Here is a 17192-nt window from a genome sequence, read left to right as displayed (position 1 = left end):
TATTGGTTCCATCAGCATTGGTCATGCAGTGGTGTCGGGGCAGGTGTCTCAAACAACATTTCAATTAGAGTCGTAGGCATTCCGAGATCTCTCCATTAGGGAGGGGGCAAAGTTTATGGCAGCAGATATTCATCCCTCTGGGTGGCAGGGAACAGCGTGGGACAAAATTTGTTCCCTCCTCCCCCATGCATATATACCTCAAACTATTTAAGGTGGACATTGACAGATTAAACAGGTTACTCAGACAGGCATATAAAGCTGGTCTAGGGCTTCCTAGAAACACACCCACGGACAGATTTTTATCCTTGGGTATACACAACACTGTAGAAGAACTCATCACTGCACACAAGGCGATGCACATCCAGAGACTGGCCAACACTACAGCGGGAAGGGAGATTCTAGATCGAATAGGCGTAAACGCTGAACCCATGTCTGACCGACCGGGCCCTCTACTACGAGGAGTGCGCGACAAACTAGTCATCAGACCGCTCCCCAAAAATATGCTACCGGGCTTCCACGATGGCAGACGATGAGCCAGAGCGCGGGCTTTGCATAGAAAGTACTTTAATCATCCTGGAGCAGTATACACCGATGCAGCCGATTATAATTTCAGCCAAGGGGCCTTCGCTATCTGTGCATCCAAATTCATAGCAGGAAGAAGCGAGTACATCTCTGCGGCCTCAGTCACGGTCAAGTGCGCGGATCAAGCAGAAGAAGCGGCCATAGCCTTGGCCATAGCAAATACTGACGCTGACATCATTCTCAGTGATTCCAAGACTGCCATACGCAACTTCTCGCGCGGTAGAATATCCCTAACTGCTCGAAACATCCTCACAAATATTACACTGCAACGAGAAATAGAACTGGTACGGACTCCTGCCCATTCAGGGAACCCAGGGAACGAAGCAGCCCACCAACACGGCCGAGCGGTGGGCTCTCGTCCAGGGGGATCCGAGATGGAGGCAGTGATTTCGTACCACGAAATTACCCAATTCTACAAACTCTCTAGAAGAATCTATCCTCCCCCGCACAAGTCACTCTCCAAGCACCAAGAGGTGGCTTGGAGAAGACTTCAAACCCATTCTTACCCGAACCCGTACATTTACGCCCACATCTACCCCGATCTCATAGACCCCACCTGCAAACACTGCGGTAGCACTGCCACCCTCGATCATATGCTATGGGACTGCCCGGAGGATCCTCCTCCGGAAGCTCTTATAGAAGCTCCCTCACCAGACGCCTGGGAAGAAGTGCTGCGCAGCTCGGACCCCGCCGTCCAGGCAGGAGCCATCGAGCGCGCCGAAGAGGTCGCCGCCAGCTATCAGCTAACGGCCACCTGGCCCTTCTGCTAAGCGTCCAGGAACCCTTCTTTCCCGACAATAAAGTTTTCTCTCTCTCTCTCTCCCTTTGCCCTTCTCTGCCTGTGGTGAGACTACTGGAGAAAGCTATCATTAATAATCTTTCTGAGGCGCAAGAGCCAAACCAACCAAGAAGCATTACTTTGCATTAACTGAAAAATGAATTGACTGATTAGCAAATGTGTACAAATATGACTGAGGACCAGCAGATTGAGGGCCAGATTGAGGACCAGCAAGTGCAAGAAAACTGCTTTTGCTGCCATTTATTGCAGTAGAAGTTATTTAAAGCACCTGCGCTGACTTTTGGGTATGAGCGTTTGGCATGCACAGATCTCTCTATAAGAGAAAGACCGTAGTTCATGGTAGCGTCCTTTCATGTCTTTTGGGTAGCAGGAAGCAATATAGTACAAAATTTGTGCCCCCTTTGCACACACCTATGGGTATGAGCATCACATTGTGTATGATATGTTTGATTTTTGGTTTATGGGGGTTTAATGTTCGAAAGCACCTCAGGCTATGAGGGACGCCGTAGTGAAGGGCTCCGGAAATTTCAACCACCTGGGGTTCTTTAACGTGCACTGACATCGCACAGCACATAGGCACATGATATGTCGTTTCTAGAACCGAATACTACACTGTGGGCCTCATATTTGTATGCCAGTAGAGTTTTTTTAGGAGAGCAAAACTGCAGCAAGTCATGGACTCTCATTCATATAGGGCAAGTTTGGTGGCATGAGATGTCACATCCTTGTCAGGCCCAGTGTACAATAAAATGCGCATTTATCTTTTACGGAATACTTTAAAAATGCATCACTCCTGAAGCCTAAGTGCTATTGGAAGTAGGTTTTCACAAAGTGTGAACTGATAGGGGGTGCTCTGAGCAGCCTCTCAAGTTTGTGGATTTGTCTAAACCAGATTTCTGCCCCCAGCGACCAAACAGCCCCCGAGTTGCTCACACTTTTTCATGAGACTTCTTGTAATTTTGATTTAAATATGCATTCTGTTGTGCATGTATTTAACTAAATATATGCCATGAAACATGTTTATGTAGGCCCAGAGGCCCGTAGCAGAGAGCATGGTGAAAACTCGTAAGGAAGAACTGTTGGACTTATGGCTGCCAGATTTTTTGTTCACATTCAAGGGACTGCCAAGACTTGAGATATGTATTTGAATTAATGCTGGCAGGACGAACTTTTGTTCGGGTGTGACGTCGAAATAGCCACTTAACCACACCAGTTGTTTTGGTGCACGTTTACAATACCATGTGCTACCTGTGTGTGTTACAAGTTGTGTGGTAAAGGACAAAGATTTCTTTTGCTCATTTTGTATTCTGCTGCTAGTGTGATTTCCTCTGCTTAGTTTTCATTGTTGTTTACGTCCCCGAATAGTTTATATTAAAAAAACATGGCAAAAAGCAAGACTTAATGTTTCTGCTAAAGCAGTTTCAACAAAGTAAGCTGTTGAGCTTGATCTAAGATCCATCTTGCTCCAAGATGCAGCACCTGCTTCTTGATATTTTGTGCAATACTTAAAATTGAAGAATATTCTGGAGGCCTCTATCAAGGCAACCATTCAAATATCCAAGACTGTGGTCTCCTACAAAAGCCTCTTCGGGCCTCCTTAAATGCTGCGCATGCTTGGGTGTTCAGAGGCATGTCGTCCTACATCTTAAAACTGCAGAATTTGTTAAAATTGTAATCATAACCTGCCTACATTAAAATCTGTCATGCTGTAAAATAAAATATTGCTTCATTTTTTTTGTCATTTCTTTTAGCCTCGTGATTTTTTTTCTTTTTAGCTCTCTGAATGACCATGTGTAATGAGGTTGCACTGTAAACAGCGTGTTCCGCAATTAAACACACACTGTAGAATGCTTCTTTAAGCTAAACTGGTGAATTGTTCAAGCTAAAATTTCGCACAGAAATGGCATTTGGTCGGCAGAGTTGTTTTATGCTACATTTGTTTGGGGTACTTGCCTGAATCGATAAAAAAAAAAAAGTGGGACATTCGCATTGTTCGTGGCGACGATGCAATAAAACAAGCCGTCATCTCATTGATTGCACCGGTGGTGCCATCTTGTTTGTCGCCCATCAAGATTCGGCAAAGGAGGGTGGTGTTTTGCAGAAGGTTTAATGAGGCTTCTTCACAAAAGACTTGTAATTTAGTGGAGTTCTGGCCAAACTAAGTTTTTTGTGTTCATTGATAAAGCAGTTGAAAAAGTGTTGTCAAACCTCCCGCAAAGCACCCCCACCCCCGTCCTTTGCCAAATCTTCGCAGCCAACAAACAAGATGGTGCCACTGGTGCAGTCACTGAGATAACAGCGTGTTTTGTTTTGTCGTTGCCGTAGACGATGCGAATATTTGAATTTTTTAATTACTTTAAATTTAAATTAAATTTAATTAATTTACATGTATTTTATGTTTGGAAGTGTTTTGTTAACATGCATTGCCAGTAGAAGTTGCTGCAATTATTCTTGTACTCCGTTCTTGTACATATTTCTTGCACTGTAAAAAAAATAACAAGGGGGTGGGGGGATACAGTTTCATCTAAGACATTTCTCTGCATGTAAACTCTGTTGTAAACTCTGCATGAGTGTCAAACCGCTGCTTTCCACAGGGTGGCGTGACCTCGTCAGGCATTTTTCCGCCTTTTGTCACGTCCCCCAAGACAATAGTTTTGTATTATTGTCTTGAATAAAAATGATTGATTGATTGATTGATTGATTGATTGATTGATTGATTGATTGATTGATTGATTGATTGAAACAAATGTAGCATGAAACAATTCTGCTAACCAAATGCCATTTCTGTGCGAAATTTGAGAACGAACTATTCACCAGTTTAGTTGAGAGAAGCATTCTACGGCACATATTTAATTGAACAACAGTCTGTGTATCTGAACAAATCTGACAAACTGTATTTCAAGTATCAGCAATTATATTTGAAGCACTTTGGGTGCATTTTTTTTATTTTACAGTCATATGCTTCACAGCAGAGTCCAACACCTATTCAGCTAACCATTAGGTTCACCTACATGCTTCAAGACTGGTCTCCAGCTTCATGGCCCCAGCTTCCGCCCGGTGCGTAGTGTGCTTGCTGAATGCCATTGTGTATGTACACTGAGTGCCCTAGTGCAGTTCTCCACAAGAACTTTTATATTGCTTCCTCCATGTACTCTATTATATTTGGTTGGCGTCAGTTACAAAGTTACAAAAAACAGTCACAACAAAATTGAGATAGGATGCTTTATCTTCTGTCTGTAGTTTTACTATATACAGAAAAGCCGTGGGACGTGCTCCACGTGTAGGCTGGCAAGATTATGTTCGTTAATAACAGTGCTTCGTTGAAGCAAAAGTTGGATGGGGAGAGAAATGTGGTCAGTGCTCGTCACTTATTGGTGTTTACTAACTTGATGGACTTCACATGTAGTTTCAGAAATGGCTGCTTGAATAACCTCGTTGTTCTACTTATTTTCAGATGTTACAAATGACTGGTTTGACATTGGCAATCTTAAACTTGGAAAACTGCCATTTGGTGCCTTGGAGGATCCTATCTCGTGAGTGCTTACTATATTTACTCGCGTAATTTGTGCACCCCTAATTTATTACTTGGGTTTATATAAACAAAAGAAGCTTAAACTTTATTTGACACTCCCTGCTATGTCAGACCACCAGCATGCACATGGGTGCGTGCAAGGCTGGCTTGGGAAGATCAGTGCAGCCATGCCGCCATGTGCAGCTGCGAAAGGTGTGAGTGGCGAGAGGACTAACTGGACACCATTCACCCTTATGCTGGCGGTTGCTTTCCCAGATGAACAGTGGCAGCAGCAGACTTCCGGTAGCTTCCAGCACGCGCCAGAATCCAAAACTACTGAACCTTTTGCTGTTCAGTTGGCCGCTAGTCAGCCGGGCGACACACAAGGGAGTCGTTTTATTGACTTTTATCCCCATTTGCCTCTGACTGCTGCTTTGCGATCAATCATATTGTTGCACGTTTACTGCTTTGAGCTAGGAACGCGCCGCATGCCAGCCCACGGGGAACTACATAACATGGGGCAGGAGGGAGGGGGTATGCATCCTGTGTTTGGAGTAAACTTTTTTTTTTGTCAGCGACGGGTGCATATTGGAGATTAAACATATATGTGGCAAATATACAGTGTATATTGCACGTTATCACCTTTGTAGAGTTTTTTAGGAGGATTTGTTTGCAAGCTCTTTGTAGAATTTGCATACCCTATCTTTGAAGCCTTAACACCATTTTTCATGCTCAAGCTGCTTAATGCATTTTGTTTGTTCGCTGTGCATCTCAGAACAACTGGGCAAAAAAAGGGGTTCATTTGGTGCAGTGAGTAATTTTTAATTTAATTTTTAAAAGTTCTAAACTTTGTGGCAGTCGGGCAGCACTAGCACGCTTGCGACCCATGACGGCATAAACCGACGGTCACATGTTTGCTCGCGATTGAACAACTGAACTGTGCACAGCTCGTAATGAAGGGTGAAGGGGGGACGTCACAACAGGGGCACATAGGCAACAAAGGCCCGTGTCTTTCCCTTTACTGTCTAGCTTCTGCCTGATCTTAGCAGCTTCACCACAATGTGTCACGGCCGGACTCGAGTAGGTGTGCGCTCTGCTCTGCACCGACCGTGCGCAGCAGTTTTTCAGCAGATGACAATGCTGTTGGTTTATGACGTCACTCAGGCTGCGTCAGTATGGCCTTCTTTGGCAAGGGGAGGGGCTTAGAGCCGATAACTTCCGATTGGAGTTTCTAGCTCAGATGCGCTCAGCCCTGCTTCTTTTTTAAGTTTGCATAACAACGTCATGGCTAGTACCTGCAACATAAAGACACAATTGGTTGGTAGATCACGTCATGGCCACTTTTATTTAAAGAAAAAAAAGTGCGCAAATTATGCAAGTAATTGCAGCATTTTGTTTCATGCCTCTCTCAGGAGCACTTGTACAACTGAAGCTTCATGATTAATTCTCTTATCTTATATTTATGTTGACTAGAACAGGATCAGGAAGTAGGAATCACTTTTGCCTGAGAACTTTACCAGCTGCATAGCTTCTCTGAGTGGTAAAGGTAAAGAAATAATGGAATTCAAAAGGTCTGAGGCTTTTTTTGTGAGCTTGTGTTCAGGTTCTTTGGCGTGACATCTCTGTCACAGAGAGCAGCTTATTATGGTTGTCAAACTCTAGCAGGTCAACAGAGAATAACATATTTTACCTGCACATGAGGTTGTGAATCAAGGCGAACATATTATTTAGAAAAAAAGTTAGTACTGTGCAAATGGGACACAACAGGAGAACGAGGAACAAAAATGACAACATGGGTGTGGTGTTCTACTTCAAACATTCTACTTCATCATATCATATAGGTAGGCCATAGAGCAGGTTCATGGTTGCCATGAGATATGCCGGGCACTGAGTGATGTACTGTTGTGTTCAGTGTGAGCTGCGGTCGGGTGGCAGCGACTACAAAGAGCAAGCTGGGATGAGCAAAAGGAGTAGTAACAAATACTTAGGTACTCCGAAAGGAACTAACTCCCTTCCTCTCCAATTTTACAGCTAGGCCTTGGAAGTGTAGACCATGGTGTTAGAACTATTTTAGGTGGTATGATGGCGTGCCTCTACCATCAGCCGCTGTGACAAACATTTGGATGCAGTTCCCAGTTTGTAGAGAGAGTTTACCACTATGTTTGGGGAGCCTGCTGCATCCACCCACCATGCAATTCCATGTGTGATGTTGGCCTTGTGCTGGCATCTTTGCTGGTCATTTTGCTTGCTGATATGTATTTTCATAGGAAAAACAATGAAGTGAACAGAAGAAAGCAAAGGGGAAGAGCTTTGATGAACCAGTGCAAAAAGATAACGAACTAGAATAGAAGGAGGACGACTTGGACAGACGTCCTCCTTCTACTGTAGTCTGTAGTCTGTTCCACTGGTTCATCATAGATCATGGAAGACCAGCCTAACAGAAAACGTTGTTGAAAGGGGAAGAGAGGAGAAAAGAAATATTAAGGAATAGGAGAGGAAAAAACATGTAATGACAGAAATTATCAGTACCCACAAAATTCTAAGTAGCAGTGTATAAGTTTACAGCGAGAAGTGCTTTTTTCCTGTCAGTGAGAATTAATTAAAACAAACTGATGCAGTTATTTGATTTTTAGGCAGAGTTTAGTTGCAGTGAGTCCCAAGGTGAGCATTGGTAACTTTCTGCTCATTAAATTGATGCTCACACAAGTGATTGCTTACACATTGGCCCATTTGGTTGTTGCAAACAAAGCGCTGACCTAATAGTCATATTAGATAATTTCCTCAGTGTATGCGTTTTCCTTCACGTAAGGGCAAATTTTGCTCTGTTGCAAAGCTTAAGGAGCATACTGGGCATGGAAATCAACATTCATGTTTGCATGTCATCCAGTTCTTTTCAAAGGATGGGAAAGTTTTGAGTGTGGGACTGTAGGACTCTGTGGTCACTCTTTTACTGTTATTTGATTGGGCTCGCTGCATCAATTCCTTTTAAGCATATTCATGTTTTACCTGTTTTAAGTAGCTTTTCTGTAACCGAAGTTAGGGGATGAGGAGGTAACAAGGTGATTGACCAGTTCCGATAGTGTGTAGTGACATGGAAGTAAGGTAAGGTTTCATCTATCTTGTCTCAAAGGCCCAGTAAACCTTCTTGTTTTCTCATTTCCTTTTTTTTGTCCCATTGCTTTGTTTTTCTTTTCGTTTTATTTTCCTTCCTTTCTCCACCGCTGCCATAGCCGTGCTCTTTCTACTCAGCAACAGGTTCACAGCTGCTCCCACCCCCCTTTCTTACCCCTCGAAGTGTACATTCTGTGCCGCCACCCAGCACCACGTCAGCCTGTTCTCTTCAGTTTGTGCCTAGAGGCGCAGAGTACAAGAGATATGATGGTCAAGAGTGAGGAGCATAGTACAAGTGCTGACTGACAACTAATGTTTATTTCACATGAAGCAAAACTTGAAGGGGGAGAACAGGAAATTCAACAAAAAGACAGTGCACAAAGGCAGGCAGCTTCTCTTGCTCTACTGCAGCCTCCTTCTGTTACCCTTTCAAATCCATCGCCTTGCTCGCTATCGCTGCTAGTTTTCTACTGTAGCTCTCATTTTCCTGTGTCACCTGTTTGGCACTCTTAATGCCAACAGTTTGCAAGTTTTTTTTTGTTGAGTTCGCACAGGTGATGCATCGCAGTCGACATTGTTTAGTAATCAACCGGATATGTATTGGCTTTGAACAGCCATTAACCATTCTTTTTTTATCCGTCCTTTCAGTTTTTGTTCGTTTTCTTGCCTTTTGTTTGCTTTATCTTTGCTTCCTGTCTTCCGTTTCATCTTCCTCTGTGTGAGAAATAAATGTTAGTTGTCAGTAGGGAGTTGTCATGTATTCCACGCTCTTGTCTATAATTTCTTTCCTCCTCTCTGTGCCTTTAAATATCATTCCCGAACTAACCCAAGTGCCTCGCATGTTTATGCCTGCTTATGTAGCACTGCTTGCCATCACTGCTGCCTTAGCTGTGTGGTTTCGATTCCCCCGGTAACAGTAGTTCATCATTTAGAGTGGGCTTAGTTTGCTAGTTCCCTTTGCTGCTAACACAAGCAGCGTGATGGAGCCCACCATTGTGCAGCTGTCATTATTTACGAACAGATGCTTTTGAGCAGAGCTTTTGCTTTGCCTCTTTCACATGAGTGGTGGAAATTGGGGAAGTGGGGAAAACAATGTATTGGAATGGCAGAATAGATGGTTATTGTGTTCAATTGCAGTGTGCTGCCATGATGGGACCTGCGCATAATAAGCACCTATAGTAGCTTGGTATACAAACCAAGATGTTAAATGATGGTAAAAATGTCATGAAACACGTAAAGTTATTGGCATAAGACATGTCAGTTAGCGTTGCAGAGCCAGAATTTACAGCATCACACAAGGGAAACAGTGTGGAACAGTCTCTGACGCTGGGTGTATACAGCTGTGGTCACAGTAATGCCATTTCGAGGGGTCTAAAGAAAGTACCAACCAAAGTTTGGAACCTCCGCAATCGTCATCATACCTCCTATAATGCTTGTAGCACTGTGGTTTAGGAATTGCTAGTTGTGCATAGCATTGGGATATGAGCTTGAACCATAGCTCATCTCACAGGTCATGTATAAATGTGGATGTGCGTAGTCGTAATTTCGAAAGCCTAATGTATTCAGTCTGTGTTGCACACAACGGTGTTTAAGTAATGCTGGCTAGCTAAGTTCCTGGAAAACTATTGAAGCTTGTAATTTTCTGTAGTTGCTATTCTGGATTTGTGACCGGCCATTTTTTCGGTAAACAGGGTCCATGCGGGTCCTTGAAAACCTTGAAAACCCTTGAATTTGAAAGAAGTGTTTTCAAGGGCTTTGAGAGTCCGGGAATTTTCGTGGGGTCCTTGAAAACCCTTGAATTATGGTGTGGTGAGGGAGACGGCCGTGGAAAAACGCTAGTATCCTTTAAATTTTCTTTTTTCACAAATGATCTTGTAGGAGATAACTTTACCGGGACTCCACCTCTGCGGCTTTGATCGCCGTCTCTTCGACAAGAGCTCTGTGTAAACACAGACGAAGTCCCACTGTCTCCGCCCGACGCCGCACATGGCTTCTGTCACCCCGTAACCTGCCCCTCGAGCAAGGTTTGGGCATGAAGTGAAAAGAGACACAGTGCGAACATGGTTCGGGCACAGAACCTGGTGCGCCGTAAGCGCAGGGAACCTACACAGTTGCTACGCAAGCGGTTCACCGGCACACAGCAAGCACGCGTGCGTTGCTTCGCTTACACAACGCAGGATTCACCTAAAGCCATTCTGTAAAATTTTCTTTCCACCATAAAAAAAAGCAAAGTTATAGGGGCTTCAGCGTCGCCCACAGCTGTGCCACCATACAGGAAATTTTTCTTCATGCGGGGAACAGCGATTGAGCACACTTGGCTTGCTAACATGCATAAAGTTCGCACCAGAAAAGTCAAAACACTTTTGTTATTAGAATGATTTCGAGCAAAAACTGAGCATGCTGGCTCAGGTGCCAATCTTTTCACAATGATGCCGCGTGCTGGCACGTCTGGCAACGGACTACGCTGCTGCTTGGCCGCCGTAGTCGTTGCTAGGCCTAGCCTGTTTCGCACTGAAACCGCAGCCGATGACGCGTCTAAAGCGGCCAGAGCTGAACGAAAGGTCTGCTTTTGGTACGGCTAGATCAGCTTATAATAAAATACAGATGTGGTCAAGTTCCACGACGCTTTCAACAGCGAAGCTTGCAGACGCACGACAGATGTGAGATGCAGCTGCGGGTAGAAACGGCAGAAATTGGTTGGTATCGCAGTTACCGCTCTTACTAGCAACTCTGTATTGGTAAATGGCCCTCAAGAGAGGTTTATTTTTTGCGTTAAAAGCCTCTTGTGCAATAAATGCTAGATACGTGAGATGTAAGATATGTTTCTGTAATAAAATGCTGTGTTGCGAAGTCCTTGAAAGAAATAGTCGGGGTTCCTTGGAAGTCCTTGAAAATCCTTGAATTTCATGGGTGAAAACCAGCATGAACCCTGGGTAAAGCATCTCGCAAAACCTGCTTCAGGAAACGATGTTTTTCTGCTTTGCTGTGCCATGCAAGCTTTTGCTTAGCGCATTGGATGTCACTCGGGGCTGTGTTTGTGTCATATGCAACTTTAGACCTCTGCTTCAAAGTCTTCTAACTTCATAGCTGCATTGCACTTGCAGTCTCTGCAATAAAATTAATTGTACAAAAGCTTCCCCTCTCAAATGCCCACGACACTTTAGAGGTCCTGGAACAATCATTCTACTGCTGTGTTTGTGTTAATGATGTTTGTAGAAGTTGTGATATGAGGATGCAAAGCCTACAAATGCCACCTTGTGTCAATTTCAACTACTGAACTCAGGCATTCATCAGTGCACAACAAATCCTTATCCTAGTATTCACCAATGCTCTGGTGAGGGTCTGTCTTAATGGGAATTTTTTTTTTTTTTAACATTTAGTGAGATGCAGCTCTCTGTTACCTGGCCGTCAGTTCCAGAGGATGTGGTTGTAGACAATGATGTCTATAGGTAAGTACTTAAAAAGCCTAATTATACGATTTTTGAACTGCTTGTAATTACATGTTGCTTACTGGGGTTATTTTGCTTTTTTTTTTTTCATTGCAGTGATTTGCGTCCTGAGAATGCTCCAAAGTGGTCAATTCGTATGCGATGGAAAGATAACCCAGAATGTCTCATGGGCAAGTGCCATATCTATATAAATTGTGCTTTTGAAAGAACCGAGAGCATATAACCGCTTACTATGTGAGTGAGAGTTTGTGTCGGCCTGTACATACAGGCAAACATGTGGATGGGTGCATGCGCAACAGAATAAATGAATTTTGTCAAGTAGTTTGGTTAGATGTTTCACCATGTATTTTATCTAGAAATGAAGTATTTGAAATTCAAGTTGTTAAACCTCATGTTTATGTTCTGGTTGATTAGGAGTGAATAAAAGTCTAACTCTCACTGCACTAAATACCACGTGGTAATCCAAGTATAATAATGCCTTACGCATAATTACAAAGAAGAAAACATTCACCCAAAAGTTAGGTGTGTATACTCCTTTGAACTATGAATTAGTCGTTGCAAAGACACTGTAAATCGCTGCACATGAGTGCTGTTAGGTGTATGCAAAGAGTTTTGAGGGAATGCAGATTTCTTTACCACTGTAATTATCGGACAGTGACTTCAGTCTTATGCAAAACATATTTTGAGGATTTTACAGGTATGGGAAAAAATGGATACCATAAAAACCTTCAATATTAATTTGCTGCTGCAAAAGAAATGGATTGTCTTCATATTCGTGCAACTATTAAGATTCATTACTCCTCGCCAAGTAAACACTGCCATGTGAAGGGGAAAAAATAGTTAAGTGCGTGTGATACTCGGTGCTATTGCCTGCTTCACAGACTGATGTAGCAGATATGTTGCTCGTATTCTTCTCTTAATTTTTTCTTGCCAGAAACAATGAGTTTACGTGTGAGAACACTCGCACTTAGCCAAATACCAATGTTACGTAGCTGATAATGATTTGACTTTATCTTTACCAGGTAATATTTATGTTACAGTTAAGTGCTAGGCATGATGTGGATCCTCAGAGTGTTTTCGCAGTTCCCCAAGGAAAAATTTACTCACTGCTGCGATGTGACGGATGGGCAGTAGCCTTCATGTTTAGCGGCAGTAAAGAATATATAAACTGCTTGCATGTGCCTCTCAAAACCGATTAACATAGCGAGGAGAAAATGCTCATTCAACTTGATCATGCAGCTAGAGGGCACAAACTGGCCCGTTCAAACTGCTTTCTGCTTGGCAGCAGTTTTCAAGCCGACTCATGGGTCAGTACCTGTCGAATCACAAACATACCTGATGGGAATGTACAATCGCTGGGTGGCTGCATTTATGGACGGTAGTGAACTCTTCGTTTTTTGCTTTGACACGGCACCTAATGCCATCATCACTGTGTTTAAAGGGACACTGAGGAGAAATTTAAGTTGGCTTGTATCGACAGAATGCTAGCTCCTGATTACAAAAACGGCACTCATACTGACAGCAAAGCTCTTGTAACGTAGAAATGAGCAAGAACCAAAATACAGGTATCGCCGCCACAGGCCAAACTCGCAAGTACAAGCGTGATGACGTCATAGGACAAAAACAGTGTTGCTAGAACCAATGGTTATAGCAACACTAGGACATGAGAAATCACGAATCACTGAGGCGCAGCCAATGCATGCGCAAATCTCCTTGACGTCGCCAGATGGCGCCACGTACCCGACAGCTACGCGCGCGCCTACAGCATCGGTACCAATCAGCGCCTGCTCCCCGGCGGTAGGCGGGCTCCCGATATTCCGCTAACGGTAACAAGGTACACGGTATGCTAAAGGTGTCTATTTGCGAGAACTTCGTTGACGAGAACGGGATCCATCGTAACGCTGGCAAAACACCGGTGCAAACATAAACGAAGCGACGGTAGCAACGGCCGCAATAGCCGATAGATGCCTTCAACGTGCAGCCGGCGGTAGCTTTCTTTTTGGCTCCTGCTAGGCCACACTGCTGGCCGCCAGAAATCACGGAGTCTGCGTTGCGTCATGTGCACGTCATGTTTCACGTCACTTAGTCCGGTGTCGTCATAAGAGAGTCCCAAGTTTGAATCAGAGCGGCGGGAAAAACTTTCTCAACTTCGAATCCAAATTTCTTAGAAATAAATGCATCTTTCGCTGCCGGCCAAGTGGCAACAAAGCCATGAAATGCCGAACTATCGGATTTTGCTTTAAAAAAAATATTAATAGAGCTCTCCTCACTGTCCCTTTAAGGTGCCGCGTGGCAAAGAACCTGAAGTACTGAAGACCGACGGAGGATGTCATGATCCAGCATGACATACTCTATATACTCGGTGCACTGCCAGCACGCTGTTGGTCTGCATGTCACTGTAAGACGCATGTCACTAGCGTGGTCAGTGTACTCTCGCCTCTTGTCTGTTGCCATTTTAATGTATTTAATTATTGTTATCTCGAACTATTTTGCGATGCCCTTCAACTTCAATATATCCGGGTTCAACTGTTCTGTTTAGCTGGGTACATGCCTGCCGCCTGGAAAATGGAAAATCTGTGTCGTCTTTGGTCTGTGCGCGCTACGTAGCATCAATAGCTCCCGCAGGTCTGTCTATGCAGGAAAGCTACCCTCCAGAGATGTGCTGAATGAAAGTTAGCTTTTTAAGTCATCCGGAGTTGTCTGAAGTTCGACCGGACTTGTGGGGAAGCTAACCCCAGGAGATGTCTTGAGGCAAAGCCAGCTTCTTGAGTCGTCTGGTGTTGCCCGAATTTTGATCTATCGGAAGTGATGGCCTTTTTTTGATGTAGCCTTACGTTTTCCTATACATTGACGTTGTAGTTTTACGATGCTCAGAAATTTTTTAATATAAATGTTAATTGACCTAGCTGAGTTCGATATAATCAGTTTTAACTGCATTCACTTGTTTTTCATGAATAAACTCATGAATTTTCTTGCTTTGCTTTTCTAGAAGAGTACCTGAGAAACTTCTTCGTGGTTTGCCAGATGACCAACTCTCTGGATGATGTGCTCAAGAATATGGTTCAAACAGAAGACCTCTCTGGTAGTGAATATTCTTCTGATGTTTTTGTTACTGCTGCAACTGCTGTTTTTTAATTGACATTGAGGCTAATTTGACAGTTTTCTGCTTTTGTATGTTACTCATGTTCACGAGTTTCCAAAAGAGGCACGCAGATGCTTGTACTATATTGTTTCAGGTCATTTGGTTATCTACAGATTACATGCTCCACATAAATTTTATGTATACATTACCGTACTTGCCTAATAAGCAGTAAGTTGCCCATGGAACCTAAATGTTTTCATATTCTTGAAATGGATGGCTGTGTTAGACAACGACTCAAAGTTTTTTAAGGCTGGCTGTCCTGTAATGACTGTTTGAGCAAAATACACATAACCGGTTTTGTCACGTAGTTTAATCTGTGTTGCATTGCACGAAAGCAATTTTTCATCTAACAAACTGTTGATGACTGGTAGCTTGACAGTACTGTGATAATGGTGAAAAATGGTTAGTCTGGGAGAGTTTAAAGGGGCACTGTGACATTTTATTCACTGTCAATATTCCTGTTGAATAGATTCCTCATGCAATCCAGACACCAGTGCAAAAAGAATTACTGAAATCAGAGCATTCAACCAAAAATAGTTCTTAAAAATCTAAGACAAAAAGATCAGAAATTGCATTTTTCCTTGCCGAGTGCCAAAATTTTTGCTACCAATCAGAACAATGCCTTCCACACATGAAGCTGAAGCCGCTTGCATGCAATTGCTACTTTTTGACAGTGGTGGTGTTCCATGTACACAATTCACGGACGAGGCAGGGGCAACTAATGCAACAAAGGCTGCTCCCCAACGTTTCCTTGTAATCCCTTTTGTGTTGGTAGGATTGAAAAGCTACGACCATTCCCCCCCCCCCCCCCCCCCCCCCCCCTCCTCATTTTCCTGCTCTAGGTTTCCCTCCATATTTTAGGCCACCTTCAGATGCGTTTTAGGCAGCGCTTCAGGAGCACGCGCCACAGTCGAGTGAAGCCAGGCCTTCAGTACTAAAATACACGCAGCATCTCATGCAGCAGCAGTCGCTGTCACCGTCGTCCTGCTGCTACTGAGTGTTTTGAGCTGCCCAGTCCTGTGCCCATTTGCCTGATTTGCTTTCCATGCTTCACTCAGCCCTTTCAGTTCCATCTCTCTCAATGGCACGTACCGCCTTCTTTCTATATCTATAGCCAACTTCTCCTTCACACTTGCACACCATCGTACTTTGCCCTCAAAGCCGAAAAAAAAAAACCTGGCTTCTCCTTGTAGTTTTCCAGATTGGTGGTGAAGGTCGCTTTAGCTACCTTGAAAAACGGGAAAAAAATATTTGCACTATATTCTTACCTCGGTTCCGAATTTAACGCAAGGTACATTTTTGAAACTTTATTTTTATGTCTCCCACGGAATTACGTGGAATATTTGTGCTCAATTTGCAGAATTTAAAATTTTTCTTGATGGAAATTTAGGGGCCTTAGTCATTGCTAAGCTACTAGCTTGTCTGGGAGCCAACACCATTGCAAGAGCCTATCCTGGGGAGCACAGAAAATGCAAGAGGCCTCATTTTGTCAGATAATGGTTGAGTGGTCTGTCATCTCGCGGCATAATCGGATGTACTGGGTGGTCTGTCATTTGGCATCTTTTTGCATCTCTCAGGCTTTCTTTTTTGCTGAATAAAGATGACTATACCAGAGCTACATATTTGGAAATTCATTTAGATGCTGCTCGTGATGTTTGCCACTTCAATGTTTTAGCCGGCATCTAAAAAGTTGAATTAATGTTGCCTAGTTTTTAGGTGCAGTGCAGAAGTGGCCAGTTCCTGAGACACAAAAAATGTTCACTTGGTTTATTTCTGTAGAATGGCCTGTTCTTCTTTAGTCTTGGTGGATGTTAGCGGAGGTGCCCTGTATAGTTCACAGATTGCTAAAATGGTTTTTAAAAGTGTTGTCAGTAGCAGTGTTCACGACACTCACTGGGAGCGTTTGAAGGGTTGTATGGAAATACTACTTGTACCAAAACTCTCTGGGCTGCTGGAGCCATGAAAAATCTAAATTTTTGTGCACCCTAAGCTAGGGTCTTGGAATTGAATGATCCCGCCCTGCATCCGTATGTGTGGCCCACAGGGTACATCCATCAATTCCAAAAAGCTTGCCCACGATGTGCAGCAAATCACATGCTTTGCAGATCTGTTATTCTGCTAACTTTTGGCACCAATAATGATAAAATATTGTACTAAATGTCTTCAAACTGCAGTAGTTAGCAAAGGAGTCATTTTGACAGCATAGATCAGTCGCACTGCATTTTTGAGTATTAGGCAGATGGTGGGGTTTATATTTTTGTAAGAAATCTGTCCGCTGTGTGATCCTAGATACTGGATATTCTGTTCAACTTTTCAAATAGTGTTTTGGTTCTGGAGGTAGAATTTACATGCGTGGAATCTTTCCAGCCAAGGCCGAAATTCTTGATGCATTGGACCGATTGGCCCAGCCCAATGCATTGCCTTTTCGACTGCCTCAGTTGCCCCAGCCAGAGGTTTCTTCAGAGAGCCCACGTAACATGCTGCTGCGAAACCAGGAACTCCTTATTGAAGTCCTAGGCTACATCTTTCTGTCATCAGATGCCAGCCCTCAAGAAAAGGTAGTGGTGGAGTATATTCATTGTTTCCATTGGTCAGCCA

The 17192-nt window shown here is 43.5% G+C and overlaps 1 protein-coding gene across 3 annotated transcripts in view; it reads left to right on the top strand.

The window, feature by feature from the left end:
* The window catches only part of Rab3GAP1 (RAB3 GTPase activating protein subunit 1), a 254447-nt gene that overhangs the window by 11575 nt on the left and 225680 nt on the right, over positions 1–17192 (top strand). For 2 of the 3 annotated variants that reach the window (XM_089579224.1, XM_089579222.1), the window contains exons 8-13: positions 4336–4438; positions 4836–4914; positions 11384–11452; positions 11549–11622; positions 14442–14537; positions 16962–17152. In XM_089579224.1, coding sequence (XP_089435350.1) covers positions 4336–4438; positions 4836–4914; positions 11384–11452; positions 11549–11622; positions 14442–14537; positions 16962–17152 — 612 coding nt within the window. The remainder of the gene's footprint in view (positions 1–4335; positions 4439–4835; positions 4915–11383; positions 11453–11548; positions 11623–14441; positions 14538–16961; positions 17153–17192) is intronic. The other variant, XM_089579223.1, reaches the window with a different exon arrangement.

The sequence above is a fragment of the Amblyomma mixtum genome, chromosome 3, assembly GCF_055824585.1.
Source record: "Amblyomma mixtum isolate Tamu chromosome 3, ASM5582458v1, whole genome shotgun sequence".
Classification (NCBI taxonomy): Eukaryota; Metazoa; Arthropoda; class Arachnida; order Ixodida; family Ixodidae; genus Amblyomma; species Amblyomma mixtum.
Note: the sequence above shows the minus strand (reverse complement) of the source record. Positions and strands in the feature narration are given on the sequence as shown.